This window comes from Peromyscus leucopus, chromosome 4, assembly GCF_004664715.2.
Source record: "Peromyscus leucopus breed LL Stock chromosome 4, UCI_PerLeu_2.1, whole genome shotgun sequence".
NCBI classification, from domain to species: Eukaryota; Metazoa; Chordata; class Mammalia; order Rodentia; family Cricetidae; genus Peromyscus; species Peromyscus leucopus.
This window is the reverse complement of record NC_051066.1, coordinates 50049983-50077403: the sequence shown is the minus strand read 5'-3', so window position 1 is coordinate 50077403 and position 27421 is coordinate 50049983. Positions and strand designations below refer to the sequence as shown.

Here is a 27421-nt window from a genome sequence, read left to right as displayed (position 1 = left end):
CAGTAGAGTGTTTGCTTGGCGTGTGCACACATACATAAATGTCCTCACATACATGAATATGCACCCCCAACACACACATACACACAAATGCCAGGCATGGCAAATACCTGTCATATACTTGAGGTCAAGGCAAGGAGGATCAGGAGTTACAGACCAGCTTTACTCATTACAAGAGAAACAGCCTCATAAATAAGAACTGGGCTGGCGAGGTGGCTCAGTGGGTAAAGGCACTTGCCACCCAAGCCTGACAGTCCGAGTCTGAGCTCCAGAATCCACTTTGTGGGAGGGAGAAACCTGACTCCCACAGCTGTCTACGGATCACGTGTGCCCTGTGGTTCATGACCCGAGTTACATGTATGCAGGCATATGTACATACATAAATACATATGTAAATATATGTTTAAAAAATCATCTCCTATCTTGTTTTATAAAAGCTTATTGTTAACTTTTCACATTGAAGTCAGTAATCTACCTGGGATTAATTTTGTTGTTAGCAGTATTAAGGTAATCATCATATTTGATTCCGTGCCCCATTTGGAAAGCCCATTGTTCGGCTCCCTTTACTAAAATCTAAAATAATTCTCTTCCTACTCCAGTGAATATTACCTTGGCCATAACTCAAAAAATTTTGTGGCATTTTAGCTCTTTGCTAAATCCTCGGATTGGCAGATGGTAGCATAGTTTCCAAGAGCCACAGAGGAAGTCCCCTTTATCTTAGCCTTCACATGGTTATGTTTCCTGTGTCCGAACAGTCCTCTTGTTAAAATGATACCAGTCATACTAAAGACTCCCTCCACTCTACTATGGTCTCATTTTAACTAATTCTCAAGGTGGGTGGGGGGAGAATTCTTGGAAGGATGCATAAAACTCATATGAAATGTGTAGCCCAGGCTGGCTTTGAACTTGTCATCCTCCTGACCTTGGGCTTCCAAGTACTGTGATTTTGAGTGTGTAAAAATATACCTGCTCTAGGCTAGGGATTTTCTGAATGACTTAAATATAACTTCTTGTTGTTATTGTCACGGAGGCAGTGTCATAGAGCCCAGGCTGGCCTCAAACCCCGAGTAGCCAAGGATGTACTTGAATTCCTGATTCTCCTGTTTCCATCTTCCAAGTTTGGGGATCACAGGAGTGTGCCACTGCACCTGGCTTCATGTTCTGCCTGGCACAGAACCCAGAGTTTTGTTCAGGCTAGGCCATTATGCTACCATCTGAGTTACATTTTCAGCCCCTAAAAACATCATTTCTAAAGAAAAAGATATTAAGAGTAATATTCATTGAAACTGAACAACATCCTTCCATCTTGCTGGGTAGTCTCTAGTTAACGAAGTCCTGTTGTTTAAAATGAAAACCTGCATCTGTTTCTGTAGCCCCGGCTGTCCTGGAACTCACTATATATCCCAGGCTAGCCTCAAACTCAGTTCTCCTGCCTCAGCCTTCTAGGTGCTGAAATGACAGACACCGGCTACCACACTCCTTCTCCTTTTCTCCTCTCCTCCTGTCCTTCCTCCCCCCCCCCCCCATGCTGGCCAGGTTGCCTGTGAACTCAGTAACTTCCGGCCTCAGTCTCCTGAGTGCTAGGATCGCAGACATCTATCACCTCAATGTCTTAGTTATGCATTAAGATAAGGGCTGAGACAGAAGGTTCCCACTCTAAAAATGGTGCTTATCATGGTAAACTATACATAACACAACATTCTCCATTAACCAGTTCAGTGTTAAGTAGTCATCCCTGGAATTTTTCATGAACTTGGAGTGAGTGAAATTCTGTGGTCTTTAAACAATAACTTCACATTTCTTATCCTTGTTCCTGATAACTTTTGTTTTCCTTTCTGTCTCCAAAGATTTGCCTAGTCTAGGTGTCTTATAAAATAGGATTAAATGATTTTCATTTTTTTCTGTTTGGTTTATTCCACTAAACGTAATACATTCAAGAATATCAAATGCTTAAATATACCTCAATTTTTTTATCACTTTTATTTACTTATATGTATATGTGAGTGCCTGCTCACATGTATGTGTATCATATGTGAGTGCCTGCCCACATGTATGGTTGTATCACATGTGAGTGCCTGCTCACATGTATGTGTATCACATGTGTGCCTGGTATCCATAAAAGCCTGAAGAAGGTCTCAAAACTGCCTGTAACTGGATATGAGCCAGCCTGTGGGTGTTGGGAGCTGAACTCAGATCCTCTACAAGAATAGCAAGTACCGTTAACCTCTGAGTGGCCTCTCCAGCTTCTTTATTGCTATTATAAAATAAATTTATAGAAAACAAACCCTAAAGTTAAAAATAGGTAAGTACATCCATCAGTTTAAAAGTTCATGACCCTGGGTTGGTAAAGTGTTTGTAAGAGGGCCTGAGTTTGGGCCCCAGAACCCACATAAAAATCCAGGTGCTCTGGCACACTTAAAATCCCAGTGCTATAGGGACACAGACAGCAGGGTCCCTCGGACTTACAGCCACCCAGCCCAGCCTACTTGGTAACTCCAGGCCAATGAGAGACTCCTGAGGAGTGACATGAGTTTGTCCTATGGCCACTGTGTGAACACATGCACAAGCACATGCATGTGTATTTGCACACACATGAACACACACATGAGAGAAAAGTGATGAGGACTGAAGAGGTGGCTCATTGATTAAGAACGCCTGCTGCTTTTGCAGAGGACTTGAGCTCAGTTCTCAACACCCATGTCCAGCCCCTCACAGCTACTTATAATGCTACCTCCTGGGGATCCTGTGCCTTCTAGCCTCTCTGGGCACTTACACACATGTACAGACACGCACACACACACATCTATTTTTTAATGTGTACTAATCAGGAGTTTGATTAGATTATTTTAGTTTATTATTTGAATCTATGTATTCTATACATTCAGAAAGTTTAAAAGATAAAAGATAAGTGAGAGGGATAAAATCCTTAATTTGATGTAAAAATATCAATGTAGAACTCAAACTTTGTGTCTTGTTTTTCTATTTCCATGAAGTGTCACCAAGGCAACTTCTAAAAGGAAACATTTATTGGGGACTTGCTTCCGAGAGTTAATTCATGATCATCATGGCAGGGAATATGGTGGTTGGCAGACATGATGCTGGAACTGTAGCTGTGATCTGATCCACAGCTTCAAAGTAGAGAGACCAACTGGAAATGGGGTGGGTTTTTGAAAGCCAATCCCCAGTGACACATCTCCTCCAGCAAGGCCACCTCCTAGTTCTTCCCAAGACAGTTCCACCAACTGGGGACCAAGCATTCAAATACATGAGCCTATGGTGTCCATTCTCATTCAGACCTCCACACTGTGGTAGGCTGGACTACTTCATGGGTGCGAAAGTAATTACTCTAAACACTGATGAGGGGTTTGAACAATGATGCTTTTAAGCAACAATTGGGAAGGTTGAGCTAGTGTTTCCTTTTTGCTTTTTACACGAGAACCTCTACATAATTGACTACAATTAACCAAATAATCCTAACACTATATTTTGCTTAATTTATGGTCATTATTTTTGGTAAAGAACTATTGTAAGTTTTTAGGGGAAAAATTGACTTCATACTTGGTTGTATAGCATGTGAACATAGAGGTAAAAATTGCTAGAGATGAAAAACTTCTATGTCATTTACTCTCAGAAATTTTATTTTTAAATTGAAACTTTTACTTGAAAGGAGTCATGTTCAGCTTAAGATTATTTTAAGAAATGGGATTTTAGTCTTAAATACAAGGTAATAAATGCAGTGGGATTAAGAAAATACTCAAGAACAGTTTGTTGTATAGTCACATGCCTTTTGGTGTTGAATTGGAAGTCCTACCAGGACGGCTCCTAGGAATTCAGCAGTCTGCCTCTCTGGTGCTCTGCCTCTCACAGCGTCAGATATGCTATCTCTGTGTCATCACAGAGGAACCTACTTATGCTTCTCTTGCTGCCAGGATTTATGTTTTGCCTTAGATATTATTTTTATTTCCGACTTTTGCTTCTTTATAATGTATGCCTACTTAAAGTTAGCCTACTTAGTTCCAGGTAGTTTACTGGTGTTCTTTCAGCCTCTCTTCACTGTTTCCTATGCTTACTCTGTATTTTGGGATCCACATTCAGGAGCGTGAGCATCACATTGCCTTTGCTCCCATTCTGGCAGAGCTCTTGCAGGACACCTCTGCATGGGGTCAGATGTCTACTAGTTGTGGCTGAGAAACTCACCTCATAACAGAAGTTGTAGACTGAGCCACATTGCCTTGGACAAGGACTAGGAAGGAGTCAAGTACCATGGTGGACAGTGTGTTCAGTATGTTTTGTAAAGTGACCTCCCAAGATAACACAGAGGTGAGCATTGAATTTGGAGCAAGTGTCCCAAATATTCAATTCATTTGAGATCAGACTATTTTAGGACCATCAGTTTATATAGCACATAAGACAGTAGTAAATTCATGTAAGAACTGATATAAAAGAAGACTAGGTATGTCACTGGTGTATATAAAGAGAGATATTTACCAGTGGTAGGATGCACAAGTTTGATCTCAAGCATCAAAAACAGTGGATCAGAAGTGGGCTTGTCGGTACAAGCCCGCAGGCCCAGCAGCTCAAGGCCATCTAGGACTATATAGTGAGACCCTGTGTCAAAAACAGCAGGAAAAATTACAAATCAAAAGTGAGGCACAGGAGAAGACAGTTGAGGCTGCCTGTCCCCAGAGTGAGACGTTGTCATAAACCAACCAACCAACCAACCGACAAGCACACAAATGATAGCAGAGAGCTAGATCATGGTTGGGTAGATAACTTGACTTAAGGGCCTGCTGGGCAAACTTGAGGACCTGAGTTTGGATCCTCAGCACCAATATAAAAGCTATGTTTGGTGGTGGAGAGCAACCAAGGAAGCTACCCAGCATTGACCTCTGACCTCCACACATATGTGCTCACGCCACATAGTATACTTAGATATCCCAATGCTGTGATACATATGCCGGAGAAACATTCCCCTAATATTTCTCCCTGTTCACTTCTTCTTTCCCAGTAACCTGCCAAACATAGGAAAGGTTTTTAAGAAGACAAGCTAGTGTCCATGAATACCATCTTCCTAGGGCCCTTAGTGGCATCTAGCTTCTCTGTTCTCCTGCCTGCTGCACCTGTTTCCTTTGCTCTCCAAACCTCTCTGTTGTGCTCACTCTGTAATCCCATCCATTCCTGACTCCACTAGATGACTCCAGAGAAAAAGATAAAAGTCTGTAGACATAGGAATTCTTCCCGTTTTCACCAACCAAGTCTGAAGCCGACTTATTCCTCTTAGCCACAGGAAACCCTACACTTCTTCCCCCCCCCCCTTTGTGGCTTTTAAATGGCTTTTTAGATTAATTCATATACTAAAATATCCACCCTTTAAAAGTGTACAATTCAATGGGCTTTTAGGGTATTCATAAAGTTGTGCTTGTCCCGGGCAACCTTTCCTTCCTTTACCCTCTACAGATTGCTAAATGTTACCCAAAATTATTGGGAGCAGATATGTTTCTGACAGGGTTTTGTTTTTTTTTTTTCCATATTCTTCATTATTTGCCTACACTTTCTTTTATATCCTGAGGACAGAATCCAAATTCTAAACACAAATCCACTCATGTTTCATCTATGTTATTTATGCATATTGCCTGAAGACAGTTTCATGCAGTATTTTTGGTATGCCTTCATTCTGACTGCCACTAATCACATGAAATCAGATGTGGAATTTCTCCCTTGTGGTGTCATGTCATTGTTCAGAAAGCTGTCGAGTTTGGAGGTTTCCAGGTTTTTTGAATTAGGGTATCTCAGGTTTTTTGTTTTGTTACCCCCCTCCCCCGACAGGGTTTCTCTGTGCAGTCCTGGCTGTTCAGGCTAGCCTGGAATTCAGAGATCCACTGGCCTCTGGCTGGGATTAAAGGCATGAGCTACCATGCCTGTCATGGAATTCTCAGTTTTATGTAGATAGGACTTATCTCTATCAAACTAGATTATTTTCAACAGCTTCAAGATTTTTCATTGTCAAAAAGTTTTGAACAGGCCGGGTTATGGTGGCGCACACCTTTAGTCCCAGTACTCAGGAGGCAGAGGCAGACAGATCTCGGAGTTTGAGACCAGCCTTGTCTACAAAGCAAATTCCGGGACAGCCAGAGCTGTTACACAGAGAAGCCCTGTCTCAAAAAACCAAAAAGAAAAAGTTTTGGACCACAACTTTCTAAATACCCCCTTTAGTTACATTTATATTAATTTTTTTTTTTATTTTACTGTGTTTGTGTGGGTGTTCATGCCACACAGGGTATACATGCAAAGGTCAGAAGACACTTTTGTGGTTCTGGGGATGGAATTCAGGTCTTTAGGCTTGCAGAACCAACTGCATTTTCTTTACTATTCTTCTTAAAAACTGAGTAAGTTATTTGTATTTACAGCTTTTAGTGGTGCTAATGTCTTTAACAATTACAGATGTTTTGTCTTCACCCTGCTTGTTATCACCTTTATAGTTCATGTTCCCCACCCCCATGAAATTGCAGATTCTCTCTCTCTCTCTCTCTCTCTCTCTCTCTCTCTCTCTCTCTCTCTCTCTCTCTCTCTCTCTGTTCTATTTGTTGCTTTCTTTCCCTGTAAACTTGGATAAAAGCAGTGAGCAGTAACTATGCCACAGCCTACATGTTGAATTCAGCTTAGCTCAGTTTTTAAGAGCTAGGCAGATGTCAGGTGGTGGCGCACGCCTTTAATCCCAGCGCTCGGGAGGCAGAGCCAGGCAGATCTCTGTGAGTTCAAGGCCAGCCTGGTCTACAGATCGAGATCCAGGACAGGCACCAAAGCTACACAGAGGAACCCTGTCTCGAAGAAAAAAAAAAAAAAAAAGCAAAAACAAAAGAGCTAGGCAGAAGACGGTGAGATTCTCTGTCAGGCAGTAATATGGATGACCTTTGGCCAATAAAGGTTAACTTCCAGTAGAATCTTTCTTTGTCAAATCTCATTAGCACAATTTTCATTGTTTACATTTCCATCAGCCTTGTAGTCTTTACTCCCACCAGAATGGCCCATTAAGATTAATTTACAGCATCCCAGGGTTTATCTAGCTCATTAGTGATGATGTTTTTTATTTGAGACAGCTTCTGTCTGTATAGCCCTCGCTGTTCTATAACTACCTCTGTAGACCAGGCTGTCCTCGAACTCACAGAGATCCACCAGCCTCTGCCTCCCAAATACAGGGAATAAAGGCGTGTGCCACCACGAATCTGTGGGTCACAACCCTCATAACCACACGTAAGAGAAGTGTGAAAACTGTGGCAACTGAAAATGAGTTCATGGTTAAATATGTGATAGTGTTCCTGATAGCATTTGCTGTTTGGTTTTAAAATTATTGTTTGTCTTGCTGGCTGAAGTTTTATTTTTTTAAATTATTATTAATTTTATTATTATGAAATATAATTTTTATATGTAAAATTTTTAAATTACTAAATGAAAAGTTTGGGCAGTTTTGGCTTGGAATTAAGACAGTTTCCAGGAATTTCTGAAATGGCCCCAAACCTGTTCTGCCATCTTGTACTTGTGTTTTTGTGAAGGGCCTTCTTCTCAGCATTGACAGTCACCATGAAAAACACTGCAGATGCTGCACATCTGTGGTATCGAGTACTCAGCCAGTGTTTAATTCTTTATGTAAAGTAACCATAATGTGCTGTTGTTTCTAGTAACTGGCACTATTCTATGCATGCAAAAATGGTTTCAAAATAAATTCTTTATGGTTTATCCGTAAATGCTTGGTTCATATTTCACAGACCTGTATACACAGGGTCACTAGAAACTGCTCAGGTGTAAAGCGGTTATCAATGGAGACAGTTTTAGGAGCTCTGCTTTAGCCGGCAGCTCTGAACTCTTTCTCGTTTATTCCGTAAACTGGTTCCAAAGGCTTAGGATCCACATGGTGAGACAGTTTTGTGTACTGATTACTTTTCTTGCTGCTGTGGCCAAAACCCTGACAAGAAACAACTTCAAGGGGAGAAGAATTTCTTTTAGTTCTGTTGTTAGGCTTGGTCTATCGTAATGGGAAGGGCGCAGCAGCAGGAGCAGCCCCAGGCTCCACCACAGAGTAGGAGGCTGCTTGCTCCATGCAGGACAGGACAGGAAGCACATCTGGGCTATGAAACGTAAGGCCTTCTCCCGATGACCACTCCCCAGCTAGGCCCCACCTTCTAATAGTTCCACAACCTCAGCAGCTGTCTGGGAACCAGGCGTTTAAAGACTTGAGCCTGTGGAAGACATTTCACATTTGAAATCCTAACAGCTCCTCTTATTATAAAGTTTTTCCCTATGAGGTCACATCCCTGTCTGTGGTTACAGTTCATTGTCTACATACAGGTCAATTCTAAAGTTTTCTCTCTAGCCTTGATCTGTCCTCCGAGCTCCAGTGAGTGTATCTAATCCTGACTTGATTTCCCTTTGGTTTTTCAACATGTCAAGGTAGTGCATCTAAAACCAAGTGCAAGAGCATGACCGCAAGCCCAGCGTCCTCCACTGTGTCTTGATGCCATGTGCCAGCATCTAACCCAGGGGCCTGTGTAGCAGGAATCTTAGAGAGTCTTATTAATAATATCAAACCTCAGCCAGGTATTGGGATGAACACTGGAAAATCAGAGAAGCAGAACAAGCCACAGCTACCTCACCTCACCGGATCTCAGCTGATCCTGTTTCCTCATCAGCTGATCCTGTTTCCTCAGACTGGAGGCCTCTGAGTCCTCATCCAGAACGGCTCTCAGCTGAACTGCTGCTCAAAAGCCTGAATGCTTAACCAGCCAAATGCTTTTAGTTCCTGGTCCTCACGCCTTATATACCTTTCTGCCTTCTACCATCACTCCCTGGGATTAAAGCCTCGCTTTCTGGGATTAAAGGCGTGTGTCACCATGCTTGGCTGTATCCTTGAACACATGGATTTCTGCCTAGCTCTGCCTCCCAAGTGCTGGGATTAAAGGCGTGTGCTACCACTGCCTGTCCTCTATGTTTAATATTGTGGCTGTTCTGTCTCTGACCCCAGATAAGTTTATTAGGGTGCACAATATTTCGGGGAACACAATACCACCACAGGCCTGTCTGATCGGTCATTCCCACTGAGCTCCGTCTCCAGTTACCGTGGTCACTGTTGACCCTTTTTGTTTCCATACCTAAGCATATATTGTTAGCTCTAAGATTAGTATACTCATAGAACTACAAGCTAATACAAAATTCAGGTGACAAATTTATTCTTTCCTTTTGTTTTTTGGTTTGGTTTGGTTTGGTTTGGTTTGGTTTGGTTTTTTGAGACAGGGTTTCTCTTTGTAGCCTTGGCTGTCCTGAAACTCATTCTATAGACCAGGTTGACCTTGAACTCACAGTGATCCCCCTGCCTCTGCCTCCTGAGTGTTGAGATTAAAGGCATGCACCACCACTGCCCGGCAAGTTTATTCATTATAATATACAGAATATATTTTTAAAATGAAATGTTAGATGGTTACAAAAGCAGTCCAGGTTCACATCCCAAAGTCTGTATTTCTACATCGTGATAGGAAGATGTATGAGGTCTTGTGTGAAAGAGGCAGCTCATCCATCGGTTAAAGCACTGGCTGTGTGAGAAAGGACCTGCGTTCAGTTCTTGACGCCTGTGTTGGTGGTTCACAACCATCTGTGACTCTAGTCCCGAGGGATCTGGTGCCCTCTTCTGACCTCCATGGGCAGCAGACACACGCATAGCACATAGACATCTGCAGGCAAAAACAGTCGTATTCATAAAAATAAAGAAGAAATATGGAATCTCAGGCGCTAGAGAGAAAGTTCAGTGTTTAAGAGTATTTGCTGTTCTCCCAGAGTACTTGAATTCATTCCCAGCCCAAATATCAGCAGGCTCACAACTGCCTATAACTCCAGCTCGAGGGGCTCCAAAGCCCTCTTCTGACTTCCATGGACACCTGCACACATGTGGCAGACACAAATGAGTAACCATCTTAAATAGGAAATCTCAAAATGACTTAAATGCATTAGAGAATCAATACAAAGGGACTAGTAATGTTTTTACTATGTGCTCATTGGCTGAATGTGGATAAAGTATATACATTTTACCTAATTAAATTTAACTGGAAATTATTATTAATTTTTGTATGTGTTATTAATATATTATAGCTATTAATATATGCCTATATATGCAAGCATAAGGGAAACATTTATTTAGCTTATTACGCATTTTATCTCACGCCCTTTTGGTCTAATTAGAAATTTCTCAAATAGGCTATAACATTTACATTCCTTATTAAAATTAATTTTTCTTTTATATAAGAAAAGAACACACTGAAAATATAGCATCTACTGATTATTTATATGAAATAATATTATCTGATTGCAATCTACTTCTGTTTTGTCTTAGCTAAAACTGGCGTCATTTAGTAATCTAACACATAACTGGCTTCTAAGGAAAATACTGTTGGCGAACTTCATATATGACTTAATTCTCTTTATGTAAAACTGCAATGCTCCTAGTCTATAGTATGAAAGAAAAACTGAAAACTAATGCCACAGTGCTTCTATGATATGGCTTCTGTGTCTGAAGCAAGAATCTAGTTACTTTTAAGTGAAGAGCAACCCTGAAATTCCTTCACTGGTGATCAGCACTCATCGAGACCCTTTGGCTTTGTAAAAATGTTTATCGTCACAAAAGCATTTTATACTTTTTATATGATTAAAATTAATTCCCATCCTTATTTTTGAATTGGCTTTCTTTTGTCTATTTTCTTTTTTAATTGGGAAAGATTAATGGAATGAAGTAAAGGACGGTACCTCTGTTTTCTTCTTTTGTATAATCTTGTTGCGTGTCTCTACAGAAGCTGTTCTGGCCACTCATCATAGTAACCAGCTGGGCCATTTCACCTGCTGGAGCCATTAAAGAGGACTCTCTCCCCCTAGATTAATCCCCTCCGACATTAGTTTTTTTGCACTGACAACTGCAGCAGGCATTCAGAATTTGCAGGTGGCCAGTGTGACGCACATAATTGCCTACAATTTTAGGCAATGAATAAAAATGGTCTACATTACTTGTCAAAGGTTGTATATGCAGTGCCAAGTGAGATCTATGGGAAGCCTTTTAGGGTTTAAAGAACAGTTAATAGCAAGGCTGCACAGGGCTTTTTTAATCATAATGCATTTGTAATATAGCACTTTGATCTTCTCCTTGTAGGAAATGGTGTTACATTAGCCACTTTTAAACATTTATGAGTGAAATTCAGTTATAGAAGAGTAAAAGTGATTATTCTTAAGCAGAACATGTTAGATTTCATTAAAAGTTTTCGTCTTGCCCCTTCCTTGTTAAAATCCGTGGGAAGTCCTTTCCCTGGAGGGTTTCAAATCAGGATCTAAGGATACAGGGCTTTTTCCTTATTTTTCTTATTGGTAACAGTAAGATTTGCAAGGAAGGTATACTAAATATTGCGATCATTATAAAAGTGGACATTTGTAAGAGAATAACTGGTCGTGGTAACGTAAAGTGCTCTCAGGAAATCTACTACTAATGATTGTATTGCAACAGATTTTAAGAAATGAATATTTAAAACAGGTTCATAAACTATCTTTACAAAAACAAAACAAAAAGCCCAGATGACTCTCAACCGTGCCTCTTCTGGAAGAGCTGAGTCTGACCTTTGGGACCTGAGAGCCTTTTATTAGCACCTGCCTGTAAGAAGAGCCTTGCCACACGCAGCTTTTAGATTCAGACCCACAGGGCTCATGAGGAAAGGCTTGAAGGGTTCAGTTTGTGTCGCTTGCTGTTTGCCGTTTCCATTTCACAGATGATTAATCTTTCTGTGAAGAAAGGCCAGAGAAACAAAGCGCATTGGGCTCTTCCCGCAGTTACTCCTTCTGAATGCACACTAGCTTGCTAACTAAAAGGCCTTTAGATTTCCAGCCGAGAGAGATGTTCTGAAAGTGAATGCAGCTGGTTGGAGGTCACCAGTGCAGGGCTCTTGCCATTGTGTAATGGAGGCTTTGGCAGGTTGGGGTGGGGGGAGCAGTGGAGAAGTGGCAGGGAGAAGGTGTTGTCAAAAAATTAATTCAGAAGAAAAGAGGTTTGGGTCAGTTCATTTAATATTTGGTAGAGTAAATAATCAATAGCAGGCTTAAATTAGTTACTTTGTTTTTATTTTTAGGAAAAAATATACTTTAGTCTCTCTTCAGCATACTCCCCCCATTTCATAATAGCATGTGACATCACTAGATAATGTTGACTCTTAAATTCTGACTTTAATGTGATTGAATTGTCTTGCAGTTTTTCATATTGTTATGTTAACTAATTTTGCTAACTTTGTACACTAAAATAATGCTTCATCAATATTTCATCAGTTTTATTTTGAGATGCAAAATATTGTTTGTGTAGCTTAGATAGATGTCCTTTCAATACAAAGTTACCTTTATTTTGAGGACTTGAAACTTTTAGTACTTGGTATCAAGTGCTTAACTGTTGATCTTGTATTTTTTTCCTTGATCGTGTGTACAGGATATAATGTGCAAAGTCAAATCCTGGGTTATAGATCAAAAGAAACCTGTGCGCTTCTATCATGACTGGAATGACAAAGAGGTAAGTTATAAACACTGATGTCTACTGCCTTTGCTCTGATTCCTTAGAGAACCAATTGGCTACTCATTACCTTGTGTCTAGTATTAGATATGGTTAAACTTTGATTTCTGTCGGCTGTTACATATTCCCAAACTTACATTTTCCTTTTCCCCATCTCTCTGAGATATTTTATAACATCTCATCCTTTATAAACAAACTTAAATTGTTTACTCAAACAGTATTTGTGTTCAAATTAGTCGGTGGTTTACTCCATATTTACTCAGCTTTTAAAAGGGTTCTTTCTCTGTCTTCTACTTTAGATTGAAGTGTTGAATAAGCACTTATTTTTGACTTCAAAACCAATGGTCTACTTGGTTAATCTTTCTGAAAAAGACTATATAAGAAAGAAAAACAAATGGTAAGTTCTTCTTTTCTGGATATACTCATAGGTTATATATATATATATAAAACAAAGCATATAGGTATGTGTATAATGTGTTTGATTTTAATATCTTTTCCTTATAAAATGTTGAAAATTGTAAGAAAGTTTGGCCTCATGTTGCATTTAGAGATGAGTCTCCCAAATGATTTGCACTAAGAGAACACTACAAAACTGAATTCAATTAGGAAATTTTGAATCCTACATACTTGCTTTTCCAATTTAAGTTCCTTAAATGTTGTTGTTTAGTTTTGTTACAAAATGAGAGGGAAGTGTATTTGGAGCGATAAAGTGTTTTAAGCCAAGAATGTCTCGCCCTCTTGATACTGCAGGCGACCTTAAAGTCTCTACCATGGGTTACAGCCAGACATAAATTTTAAAATCCAGATTGAATTGTTTCTTTAAAAAAAAAAAAAATTGCTAAACCTGGATGCAAAAAAGTTCAGACACTGGCTTGAAACTTCCAAAGTGTAACAAAGTAAAAACTGCATGTATATGTTGCCATTCTAATATGTAACTAAAATGTGCAAGATTTGTTCCCCTTCCTTAAAAATTCAAAGAGAACTCTTGCGTTCATGTGAGCATGGAGACATTTGGCTTAGTGCTTCACTGTGACTCCCTCCCTAGACCCTCAGCATTTTATACTGTTGAGTCATAGAAAGAAATCAAAACTATACAAAGCAAAAGACCTGAATTCTCCTCAAATATATTGTCGGTTTCTCCCTGTACTTCATTAAGTACTTAGATGCACATGGTTTCAATTTTCCATTAAAAATTCTCATTTCCATATGATATCAAAGAGTGAGAAGGCTTTAAACTGAAAAATAAACATTCATAGACTGGAAGCCAAAACAATAATTAATGTCAGATGGTTAGCTCCAATAAATCATTAGAATAAACTCTGTGAAATTACTGCGACTGGAAATGCCCTGTTGATATTCCTGTAAGACATTCTGTGTCCCTGATAGCAAGCTGAGTTTAACCTCTTTATTGGCAATGTTCTAGAAAACATAAATTTAACATAAAAATGAAGTTCAGACTGGTCATTGTCCTCCAGAAAGTAATTAAAATATAATCAGTTCCGTCGTGTTTCAAACTCTAATAAATTTGATGATTAATGTGTCAAAATTGTTTCCTTTAAGAAGGAATTTTAAAATTTACTGTTTGACTTCAGCTAGTCTATCTTCTCATGGAAGTATGAATGGTAAGTTTTCCTGAGGCTCAGTAAAACAATACAGACATCAAAGTTTACATGAAAAGGGATGAGTCAGTTCCTTGCCCAAAGGGGCTTCTCACACCTGTATTTCAGTGATTACAGGTAGAACTCCCCGGCTCTAATTGTATAGTAAATACCATTTCCCAGACCCTAATGGTAGACAGACTGCTTAGGAGACGCCAGCCTGTGATTTAGCTGTCGCCAGACACCCCATGTTTTTTGTGAGACCAGTTGTGATGATGATATGGTTATAGCCCATTGAAACGACTCTTGTCTAAATAACAAATTTTAATTTGTAACAACGTAGACGTATGAATGGTTCTGTTTTATAAAACCAAATTTTCGTAGGTTTTATGTGTAGCTAATGATCTGGTCTGAGGTTGGGATGTGTGTGTTGGGGGGAGGTGTCCAGATCTTGTGGAAGTTAGTGTAATTGTAGCTGAAACATCAAAGACCGGGTAACTGAGTGATGTTCCAGAAGAGAATTTACCACATAGCCATTTTCTGTACAGTTTCTGCCGCCTGCTGTTCCTATTTTCCCTCAAGCTAGCCATTGACTACCCCCTGTGCATCCCTGCTCGTAAAACATGATTGAGGAAGTATTTGTCATGTATTTATGAGTGGGAAACACTGTGTGATAGGGAATGGCATCTACTGGAGCCAGAAAGATTGCCACTTTCCTTCCATTCAGCCACTCTGCCGAAGCTTTAAATCCTCTGTTTATGTAACATAGCCTTCATATTAAAGCACAGAATGAATTTTTATTATGAAGGACATGAACACTCGGTTTCCACCATTTATAACACTGCAAGCAGATGTAAATAGTTAAAATTCATTTTAACTCCTAAATCCATTTGCTCTGTTAGCATCTTGTTTTTTGGTTTGTATCTAAACCCCCTTTGCATCAGTTGCTCCTTCACCAAGAAAAAAAAGACTTTTTCCAAGGATTACATGTAATACTACTGTAGCGAATTAGGACTGATGCCGGAAACAGTAATGAATGTGCTCACGAGGGCTGGGAACTGCTAGGTGGTAAAGTTCTAGTCAAACCATATACAGGCCCTGAGTTCAGTCTCCAGCACCAAAAGGAAAAAAGTTTAAAATACACACATGTGTACACACATACACACATACACACACACACACACACAACACAACACACACACACACACACACACACACACACACACACACACACCTGTGTTTAAAATGTAGAAAGTTACTTTCAGTGGCAGAAAAGGTCTGACTTGAACCCAGAGGAAGACTATCTTCATTTTAGTGAGCCACATTTCTAGAGTGATAAACATTTTGGTTACTGGCTAAAATTCACTTTAAATTGAAATGGTAACATGTTATTTTTTAATGATAGGTTTTTTAAAAAAGAAGCATTTTGATGGAGAAGGCTATTGTATACTAACTAGAGGCATGCTGACCTTTTGAAGGTAAAAGCTAGAGTGAGTCCAGGTTTCTCCTGTGTTAGAAGTGCTGAATTCAGTATTTCATTGATTGATGATTAAGATCTAGGTCCCGAAGAGAGGCTGATGTGGCAGGCAGGTTGGCTGTGGCTGTTATGATCAGACGACAGTCATCAGGATACTGTGAAGAATCCACAAAGGCCACTAATACTGTTATAATTGAAGAAATAGAACTATGTAGACACTTTTGTTGACTTTGGTAGGTGCTAATGATTTATTAATAATCCATTTTCTAAACATGATCAGTTGTTACAGGCAAGATTATACACAGTATTCATTTTCATTTAGATTGCGTAGTGAGTCATGGTGTCAAGCAGGTATGGGGCATTCTGACTGTCAAGGCACTGCTTAATTGGAGGTTTCACTTCCGTCTTTGCACCATTGCTGCTCTGTTGGTAATATATGCTGTCCAATTATGGAATCAGTGGAACAAACTAATTTTAGAGACTTTTTACACCTAATAGCTACCAGTTATCTTTCACTCTGGGTTGTCTTGTCTTTACCTCTGTACTATTGATGAGGACAGTTGGATGTTGTTGTTCCATATAGATGTCCATCTAGAAATACTAGGAAATTTAAAATTTAAAACATACATACTTCTTACATACATCTTGGTTAATAAATTAGTCATTTTAAATGATGAAAATCTTTTCAAGCTTTAGAACAATCAATATGTCAAGTTTACCAAATAAATTTTATACTCACAGAAGTTTTATTATTAACCCTTCTACTATTATGTATGATTCAAGTTTTTGGGTTTTGGGTTTGGCTTTTGGAAACAGGGTTTCTTTGTATAGCCCTGTCTGTCCTGGAACTTGCTTTGTAGACCAAGCTGGCCTTGAACTCAGAGATCTGCCTGCCTCTACCTCCCCAGTACTAGAATTAAAGGCGTGCGCCACCACACCTGGCTTTGATTCAGGTTTTTTTCTGCCCAGCTTTCTGCTTTTGTTAGTTTTTCATATTTGTTTACAAAACCAAAAATAACTTCAAAGTGATATATATTGTGTGACTATTGTAGGGGAAAAATCATAGACTAGATCTATCTTTTCTTACTTTACCTTCTTTTTGTTTGTTTGTTTATTTGCTTACTTGCTTGCTTTTTTCAAGCCAGGGTTTTTCTGTGTTAATGGCCCTGACTGTCCTGGAATGGTGTGTGTGACCATGCCTGGCACCAAATTCTTTTTTAATGTAAATTCCGTTTTTTTATCTACACATATATGTACGTGGTGGCTGTCAGGGCATGCTTATAGTCATCAAAGGACAGCTTAGGGGGTCGGGTCTCCTTCCACTGGATGGGTCCTGGCATGGAATTCAGGATATCAGGCTTGGTGACAAAGTGTCTACCCACTGAGCCTGAGTCTCACCAGCCTCTGAATTATTTTCTCATGTGTGTTTGCATTTTAATACAGTGTTCATGTACTAATATTTGTGACTTTCTGATTTGGGTTTGGTTTTTTGTTGTTCTTTTGTGAATCCCAGATTGGCCTTAAATTTGAAGCAATCCTCGTCTTGCCTCAGCCTCTCAAACACAGGGAGCGTGGGTGAGGCAGATGTATTTGGTTTTCACTAAACGGCTTGGCTGTCCTTTCAACAATTTCCAATCCTTATCAAGCAGGACTAATACACTAGTTCACATCATGAGAGTGATAATTATAGAAGTGTACCTTTCTGTATAAAGAGAAGACTACTGTCCCACAATAAATGCATATGTGGAGCCTGTTTGCATTTTTTTTCAATATGATTTGTGGCTAATTACTTCTATTTGCAGGGTAGTTCATTAATTTTTTTAAAAAATAATACATTAAGAGTATGAGTTGTAATTTTATAAGCATCATCATCTAACAGTGATTTCTGTGTGACATAATTCATCAAACGTATAGGATAAATTTTTCTATATAAACGGGAAATATTTCATAATTTCTTTTCTAACTTCAAGAGATTAAAAGGTTTAAGCCCTTTTTAAAGACAGCAAGTATTGCTGGGCAGTGGTGGCGCATGCCTTTAATCCCAGCACTCGGGAGGCAGAGACAGGCAGATCTCTGTGAGTTCGAGGCCAGCCTGGTCTACAGAGTGAGTTCCAGGACAGGCACCAAAACTACAGAGAAAGCCTGTCTCAAAAAAAAAACAAAAAACAAAAAACAAAAACAACAACAACAACAACAACAAAAAAAGCAGGTGTTTCATAGGATTCTCTCAAATGGTTCAAATGTGTATTTCCTCATACATCAGCACTTCTCAACCTTCCTAGTGCTGCGACCCTTGAATCCAGTTCCTCATGGTGTGGGGACCCCAACCATACAATATTTTCATTGCTACTTTATAACTGTAATTTTGCTACTGTTATGAATCATAAATCAAATATCTGTGCTTTGCAGCCCCTGTGAAAGTGTTATTCACCCCCTTCCCGGGGAGTCGTGACCCACAGGTTGAAAACTGTTGTCATACATGGACATAGACACCTGTGATCTAGAAAACGAAAGGATTTTGTTTGTAATTTCTGCATTTCTTCAGATTACCAACAATTCATGTTCATGAAGGCTTTTCCTGATGCCCTGTCCCTACCCACTGGAGGATAATTCAAATTAAACTCCTTAAAAGTCTGTGTACCAAAGATTAAGGACCTCATATCTGATTTTGTTTCCAAAATAACAAGTTGAGATGAGCTATAATCAAGAATGGGAATTCAAGGGGCAGAAGAGATGGCTCAGTAGTAAGAGCACTGGCTGCTTTTCCCCAGATTCTGTTCCTAGTACCCACGTGGTAGCTCATAACCCTCTGTAACTCAGTCCCAGGTAATCCAGCACTTTCTTCTGGTCTCTATTGACATCAGGCATGCAGGCAGGCAAAACATCTATATGCATTTAATAATAATAATAATAATAATAATAATAATAATAATAATATAATAAAAGAATGGGAGTCTGACTAGCTGTGCGTAGATGTGGAGAAGTTGGAAGTTCAGAAATGTAAGACTGTTGGGATTGAGACATGTAACCTTACAAAGATAGAATGGAGTCTTAGATAGTGTACATGTTTGCCTGGGACAAGGCAAAGGAAAAAGCTGATCTGGACTATTTCAATGTTTTGTCCATTCTGCCCTGTCTGTGCAATATAGGAGAGCATATTACTTTCTCTGACCTTTGCCCCTTGCCCCTCTGCTGCATACTCTGTAGGTACAAGGCTTACATTTAGAGTTGTAGTTCACCAGACTTCTGAAGGCTATCCCAAAATGCTGGGTACCATTAATAACATTGTTGAGTAAGAAAAATGGACTCTCAGAAACTCTTATGCTTTAGTCGTAAATGAAGGAGTAGCTGTGATCAAGAAGTTTGATTTATTGGGAAAAACATTGCTTTGCCAGGTGGGGTACACAGAGGCAAGTGGATCTCTTAGTTAAAGGCCATCCAGGGAAACGTAGGGAGACTGTCACAAGAGGGAGAAAAACAAAAAAGAAAAATAATTGCAATTGGAAATAATAATGTTGTAGTCTTTGGTACTCAGTATTTTTTACTTTAGGCAGATTACATGGGCTTTCTTATAGAGAACACTTAGTTCTATTGTTCATATAAAATGTATTCTATATAAACAAACTTCTTCAAACTTAATTATCATAGCTCAAAATTAATCCAGTAACAGGAAAAAGGACTTGATTGTCCTGTTCTCTGCTGGATACTGGACTTGTCCCATGCTTCCTCTCCTGTGGCATGAGTAAAGAAACAATGCATCACATGCCATCATCGCTCAGTGCTCAGGGAGACTCCCTGGCGTCACAGGCATCCTTGCAGAGGCCCCGCTGCAGTAGCTTACGTCATTCTGTTGGCGCTGCTTAGCTTCCACTAGTATAATTTTTAAGTTGTCATTGCACAGGGATAAGTTAAAGACCAGGAGGTTGAGTGGGAGACAGTGGTCAGTGCAGGCCATTGTGAGGCTGGATTTTATTATATTATGAAGCGTCAAGAAACTGCCTAAAAAGAACTTAGGATTCCTATTTATTAATTCAATAAATTTTAAGCATATCCTATTTGCATTCTAAAATTTAATTCTCTATTTTTTTTCTACATTTAATGTCATTGATTAGCTTTTCCTATGCCAAACCAAAGGACACACTGTAGATCACCATTTATTAAAGTTTCTGCTGTGTGACAGGCACTTGAAGCTTAGAAATTGCTAAGACATTAATAAAAGCTTTGTGAAGCTTATATAAATAATATCATGCATGCACACTTTACAGATAGGACAGTTGGAGAGATTATAAACTGTGCCTAAACCCTTGAGCGTGTGTGTGACAAACAGATCCTGCTGATTGGAGTATTTATACCTGTTCATGGGTGGTGACGAGGAGCCACGCAGCAAGCACAGGCTATGGCATGGCTTCCCATCACCCTGAGAACTGTGTGCTGTTCTAGGATCTGCTGCTGCTGCTGCTGCTGCTGTTGCCGCCGCCCCCGCCCCTGCCCCCTTGTCATTGAGTACCTTCCTGTTAAGAGGCAAAAGCGTCTAGTTTAGCATCCATTCTTAAGCATATGCTGTAAAGTTCAGGTAGAGAAAATTCTGTGGATACAACTGAAAACTAAAAATTGTATAAAATTGCTAAATCCAAAATAGTTATTGCCACAGTATAGACTTCCCCAAAATACAACACGCTAGCTTTTATATACTGAGATGAGCTTATTTTCCAACAGAAATAAAAACGGGTGATAATAATGAGCATAGATAACAAAGTACATCTTTGCTAACTGTATTATTGTAACATTACAAGTTAAATAAACTTCTATGGTGAGTCTTACAGTCTAATGTTTTTGATAAGGAAATGTTTGCTAAATCACTTTAAAAAGCAAATATTTTGGCCAGGCGGTGGCGGCGCACACCTTTAATCCCAGCACTCGGGAGGCAGAGGCAGGCGGATCTCTGTGAGTTCGAGGGTAGCCTGGTCTCCAAAGCAAGTTTCAGGAAAGGCGCAAAGCTACACAGAGAAACCCTGTCTCGAAAAACCAAAAAAGAAAGAAAAAGAGAGAGAGACAGAGAGAGAGAGAGAGAGAGAGAGAGAGAGAGAGAGAGAGAGAGAGAAGAAGAAGAGAAGAAGAGAGAAGAGAAGAAGAAGGAAGAAGAAGAAGGAAGGAAGGAAGGAAGGAAGGAAGGAAGGAAGGAAGGAAGGAAGGAAGAAAGAAAGAAGAAGAAAGAAAGAGCAAATATTTCACTCCTTTTTAAAAGTAGCAAACCATTGTTTGTTAAAAAATAATTGTTTACTGCCAGGTTGAGCAAGTTGTAGGAATGGAGAGTATACCACAAACTGGAGTTGTGGCAAATAATTTGTATGCCTAATGTTGTGGTGTGAACATCATGCCAATCTTAACTATGTACCACTTGTATTTACGAGTCCCAGCAACCTTATAAAGTAGATGTTATCAGCTCTCACCTTTTGAAGAAGGAAAAACATGTCTAGAGAAGTTAAGGAAGCTGGCCAGAGTTAATAGCCAGCGAGAGGTGTTAGGATGGAAGCCTAAGCGGTCTCCGCAGAGATCCTTTGTGTTCTTCACTATGTGTCATTCAGCATCAGCACCCGGTCGATTGGTGATGCTGCCACTATAGAACGGGCCAGAGAAGTGTGTCACGTGCCAGGCACATTCCTATACTGCACATTTGCTGTCAATAAGCTTTCTTTTTTTTTCTTTTTTCTTTTTTGTTTGTCTTGTTTTTCGAGACAGGGTTTCTCTGTGTAGTTTTGTGCCTTTCCTGGAACTCACTTGGTAGCCCAGGCTGGCCTTGAACTCACAGAGATCCGCCAGCCTCTGCCTCCCGAGTGCTGGGATTAGCATGTGCCACCACCGCCCGGCTAATAAGCTTTCTTATTGTTAAACATATCACGGTATACGTATGGTTTGAGGGCTGGAGATTTGGCTCAGCAGTCATGAGCACCTGCTCTTTTCCAGAGGACCCAAGTTCAGTTCCTAGCTCCCATGTCTGGTGGTTCACAACTATTTGTACTCTAGATCCAGGGGCTCCAATACCACCTTCTGCCTCCTGTGGGCATCTGTACATGTGTGATATACACACACAGACATACACATACATTTTAGACTTGAAAATTTTTTTGAGATTAAAAATTTACCATAATACAATTAGGAAATGCCAACTGAAAATAACATTTCAATGCATCTATTATATTTATGGACTTACCTCTGAAACTCTTTTCCAATTTAACAGCCTTTGTAGGGACAATCATTAAAATAGTTTATCTGGTTTTATGTAGAAAATATACATTTACTCTCTTTAGGACATCTGCTTTCAGGCTGGAGGTGGCTCAGTGGTTAAGAATACTTGATGTACCAAACTGCCACGCAGTTTACAGCCATCTGTAACTGCAGGCCCAGGCTATCCAGTGCTCCTTCTCTGATCTCTGTGGGCACCAGACATGAACATGGTCACAGACATACATGCAAGCAAAACACTCATACGCATGTAAAATAATAAGATAAATCAATCTTTAAGAAAAAAGACAACTGCTTTTTCTAACTCCTGGTTGGTTTGTTTCTTTGATTTCTAGTGCTGGAGATCCGACTCCAGCCTCAGGGTGCTGACAAGTGTTTTACCGCTGAACTACGCTCCCAGCTCCACACGTGGTTTTAACCACAGACTCATTTACTATACTCGTCACATTTTCAATAACAAGGATTTGTTTTTATATTTTATTTTGAGATTATAGTATAATTACATCATTTACCTCATCCGTTTCCTCCCTTCTGACCTTCTTACCCTTCTGTGTTCTCTTTCAAACCATGGCCTCATTTTCCATTAATTGTTGTTACATATATATGTGTGTGTGTGTGTGTGTGTGTGTGTGTGTGTGTGTGTGTACATAAATTCCTAAATATGTAAGTACAGCCTGTTCAGTCTGTATATTGTAACTTCTGTGTGTGTTTTCTGGGCTCATTATTGGTATTGGTTAACCATTGCTGTGTTCTTCCCTGAGGGAGACTGTTCTTCCCTTTCTTGGCATAAGGATTTGCTTTTGTGAACTAATTTTAAAACAGAGATGTGTGTATGTGTCTGTTTGTCTCTCTGTGTCTGGGTGTCTTTTTTACGAAGTACAGGTGGATGATTTGTGCACTACTCTGTGTAATTATTATTTTAATACATAGCAGTGTAATAGAAAGAGTATTACATGTGTGCATAAATGTGCATATATAGACAGGTCTTTGGGAGAAATAACTACCATTTGTTAAATGATTATTATATGCCTGACTTAGGGGCTTTTTTGTTTTGTTTTGTTTTTTTGTTTTTCGAGACAGGGTTTCTCTGTAGCTTTGGAGCCTGTCCTGGATCTCGCTCTGTAGCCCAGGCTGGCCTCGAACTCACAGAGATCCACCTGGCTCTGCCTCACGAGTGCTGGGATTAAAGGCGTGCACCACCAGTGCCCGGCAACTTAGGGGTATTTAGATATGTTCTGTCCAGTCTTCCTCAGAGCCTCAGAAGAAAGAGTACAACCTCTTTCATGAAGTCAGCTTAAGGCTTAGAAAAGGGAAATAAGAAACCTAGTTAAATATTTGGAAGATTTCTTTTAGTTTGAACTCAGAAGAGAAAGTATAAAACATTTTTTCATTATTGCGTATTTTATTGCAAAAAGCATGCAAAGAATTTTCTATATTGTTTATATCCTAATAAAGTTATACCAAAATTCATACCTGCCAGAGAACAAACGTAATTGCAAAATTCAGAAAGACATGACTCAGCACAGTTTGATTGGCTTCCTTATACCTCTTGGTTTCTTCACCTGTCAGACGTTTTTCTTAAAGAGTCATGAGAAAGAAATAAAATGCTGTATGGATACTTACTAAGTTGACCTGCTCTATGGTAGAAAGAGGTTCATTTTAAGTGTGATTTTATATAATTCTTCTGATTCTGTTAGAAAAGCAAAGCACATATATGTGTGTATACATGAGTAGATGAGTTACTTAGTGCCTGAGACTTGTCATGACATAGTCAATTCTCTTAATCAGTCCTTGCTGTGTAGATTCAGCTGTGCCTTACTGCCCTGTAGACATTCAGGACTTACAAGGAGAGGCAGCCCTTAGGAAATCGTACTGTGTCTCCTTTTCCCCTGGTGAGAACTTGTCCCTATGCCTTTTTAACTAAAAGGAGTCTTGCATCTCCAGTCTCTACATTGCCCTTTCTAGTCATTAGCAATATTGTAGTACCGTATAACTTCAAGTAAATCACTTAATATATTAAATAACAAAGTTATGTTATAAGACAATTTTTAAATAGAGATTGGAAAAGAAATCTGTAAAAAATACTTTTATTATTTGAAAATGAGACACCCCCCTCCAATTATATTTTAAGGAGTTACATAGAACAGTTTGTGTAACGATTTCTTATGTCATAGAACTTTAAGCTCATTCCGGCCAGATCTATAGTGGAGACAAAAGAGAACAGAACAGGAGATACAGTGATAGCGACCATAGGTTTTCTTCTCTATATTCAGAGATAGCATGTGTTGTCTGAAATCAAGAGCTTTTAAGGCTGTTATAATACAGCTGCAAAGCCATATTTGTAAATAAAGCTTTTAAACTAAGTATGATTAAGGAATTATGTGTTTTTTTATTTATACAAAGCATGATTATTATATATACTAGGATATTTTATTTTAAATGTTATTAACTAAAATATGTATGGAGTGCCAAGTATTTATGTGTTATTACTTGGGCATTTGGAATATATAGCCTCAAGATCACCAAATTAGACTGGAGGGTTCTATAAGCTTCGGAAGCTTGAGAAAATGAAACAAAAGGGAAAGTGAGACTCGTCAGCATTCTTACCATGTGCAGGAGGTGCGGGTGCGGCTTGGCTAGGAGCACCCGCTTTCTTACGGTGTATCACTTAGGGACTTTCTTCTCTACGAAGTACGTAATAGTTATGGTTTGCAGTTCTATAGTTTATTTTAGTGCCCTGTTGACATCAAGGGTTACTGACTGTTGTATTAGTAGTACCTGACAAACAGAAATTATTTTATATTCTAACCCATTTCTGACAGAAGATATAAAGTTTTGACAAATACATATGGCACAGCAAGTGTCCAATTCTAAAGAGCAAAATAAATGCAAACCACCATTATGGGGAACACAAACAGCCTGAAAGCAAGTTATCAGCAAGCAAATAATTGTTGAACTGTTATGAATGGAGTAGGATGTTGAAATGGGGCATGATTGGCTGATGTTACATGTGTCCTTGATTACCTTCCTTGTGCTTTTATCCTAATAAGTGACATTCTTTGTATTCCCTGGGATGGCTAGACAGTCTGACACTGAAGAAGAATAAATATTGCATGTGGTACACATTAAGCTGTCATCCAAGACAGCATTTATAAAAAGTAACTGGAGAAATTCATAAGAAATTCTGCAGTGCTACAGTTTCCCGGCTCCAGTCATAATTGTCAAAGTTCCTGACACATCCAGGTCTTGAGAAATGATTTAGGTTTACAGTGGCTTGGCGCATGAATAATTACCATGGATTGTGTTCTCACATTGCCTTAGGATGTTAATGTTAGTTCCCAGAATGTTTCATTTTCTGATCATTTTTAGTTTAGGAATTGTCTACACTGGTGATAGTGCCCTGTCCTCCAGCTTTGGTAAGAGGGTTTTCTGGTGATTTTTATTTAAAAGCAGAGCAGGAGTTTAAATGTTTGTGTTTGTTTTTAATCTTAGAAAATATTGCTTGCTTGTGTTTAATGCTAGCAAATGACCTTGAAAATAGTATTTTTATTTTTCTTCTCCAGCAACATTGGAAAGCCTTCAAACAATCCAAATAAATACCATTTTAAACTATCCCACCCCCCAAAAAGCATCAAATCACTACTTGATGTTTCATTTAAAAATATTGTATGCCTTTATTCACATACTTTTGTTATTTTAATGTAGTTCCTCGAGGCTGGGCAGTATTTGATTTATACCAGTCACTGTTTTCTCTTAAAATATCCTTTCAGAAGAGGACACACTGGTGCACTGGTGTAAGCTTACCTAGGCCTCGTGAGGGAGTCATGGCTCCAAAGAGAGTCCTTCTTCACCAAGCTGTACGCATCTGCTTTTCAACCCTCCATACGCACTTACCTGAAGGATGCCAAAAGAACAAACTTTTAAACATGTATTCCTGTAATCTGATACGATTATTCTAAACCATTTAAAATTAAGTAATTAGCATTGCTATTTCATAATCTAATCAAGAATATAATATTCTGTCAGCTGATTGCTGAGAAAATGTGATTTAGTATCAGAATGATTTCAAACCCATTGCAAACAGGAAAATAACATTGTGCTTAGTGAGTTTTAAGTTCTCAGCCTTTGTTTTGGGATGGTGAGAAGGAAGTGAGAAGGATATACTCTATGTAACAGTTGTGTTTTGGGTTAGTCTTTAAATTTATAATATTAATTTGGGAGGTGTTTTTAGGATATTCTTGATACTTTGGAACCTAAACCATCCATCTGTGTTGAAGAAACTTTTCTCCAAGTATAACACTTCTCGACGTTACCTATGGCTTTTAACTCTCTAGGCCACTACAGAGAACAAAATATTTGCCCAACTGGTAAATTGAACTGTAAGTCCCACTGTGGGAAATTGCTTTGCTGTGCACCAAACAGCAGTTATCTTAGTAATTGTACCCGAATTCTTTGTGGCTAATAGAGCGTGGATGTCCATTTTAAAAGCAGAAAATTATTTGTCTTAAATGCGTTTAATTGTGAAGCACCTAAATAAACCGAGAATCAGCAGACTATAATGAGGCATTAGACTGCTTTATTTTTAATTGTTTGTGCAGAAAAGTGAAATTCTTTTCCCTTTTAGTGTAAAACTGTATGTCCGACATTTCACATTCTAAACCGGAGCTCCCAACAAGGAGCTTATCAGAGCAAATTGTCTAGTCCACCCCCTTCCTCACTCAAAACCTAATGACCCTTTATCATCATGGTTTAGATTGCTGGACACAGATGTGAGAAAATACAAGTAATCTACAGGTAACTACAGTAGCTGCACTGATGTTCTCGGAGAACTGACTGCTGGGAAGATAAAGAGCTTCCCACAGAGCCTGCGACTTTCCGGCAGCAGAGCACATCATGAGCTCATACATGAAGTTTTATTTGCTGAAGACTCACAATAAGATGCATTAGAACATTCAGCAGGGACTCTTCTTAGATGAGCAGAGACATTCTGGAGGGTTATTAGTTGATGCACCAGTGCATAGCATCACTAAAAAAAGTTCAACGATATTAATTCTTTCTGCGGACAAGAAGGATTACGGCACAATGCAGCACTCAAGTTGAATTCTTTTCTCCATATTTATATAATCTACTCAGACTCTAATCACTTTCTCTGCACAGAAGCCTGAGCTTCCTACTGAAAAGTAGTTCGCGTCTGGTTTTTAATACGAAAGTAGAGCAGCAATTCTTCAGACTTTAGCATAAATTACAGTCAGAGGACTCGCTTATGGCCAGGTGTTGTGCTTTTGTTAGCTGCTTAGATTGTGATCAGTGAGGTAAACTCCCTTTTCTGTTTGCATGCAGTTGAGTAATTTACCAGGCAAAGGACAAGCGGTCTTGGATAAGGTACTGCACCTGTAGCTGAAGTTTTATAATTGCTACTTTGTTCTTTGAAATGATCATAGCTTCATGTTGCCTTAAGAAACTACAATGAAAAATGTATCTAATCTTTTTGTGTAGGAGATGTTTGTTTTTAGTTTAATAAATTTGGTGTGA

The 27421-nt window shown here is 39.2% G+C and overlaps 1 protein-coding gene across 1 annotated transcript in view; it reads left to right on the top strand.

Moving 5' to 3' along the window:
- Ola1 (Obg like ATPase 1) overlaps positions 1-27421 on the top strand; it is a 134452-nt gene that overhangs the window by 68702 nt on the left and 38329 nt on the right. The window contains exons 6-7 of the mRNA XM_028885712.2: positions 12491-12571; positions 12871-12968. Coding sequence (XP_028741545.1) covers positions 12491-12571; positions 12871-12968 — 179 coding nt within the window. The remainder of the gene's footprint in view (positions 1-12490; positions 12572-12870; positions 12969-27421) is intronic.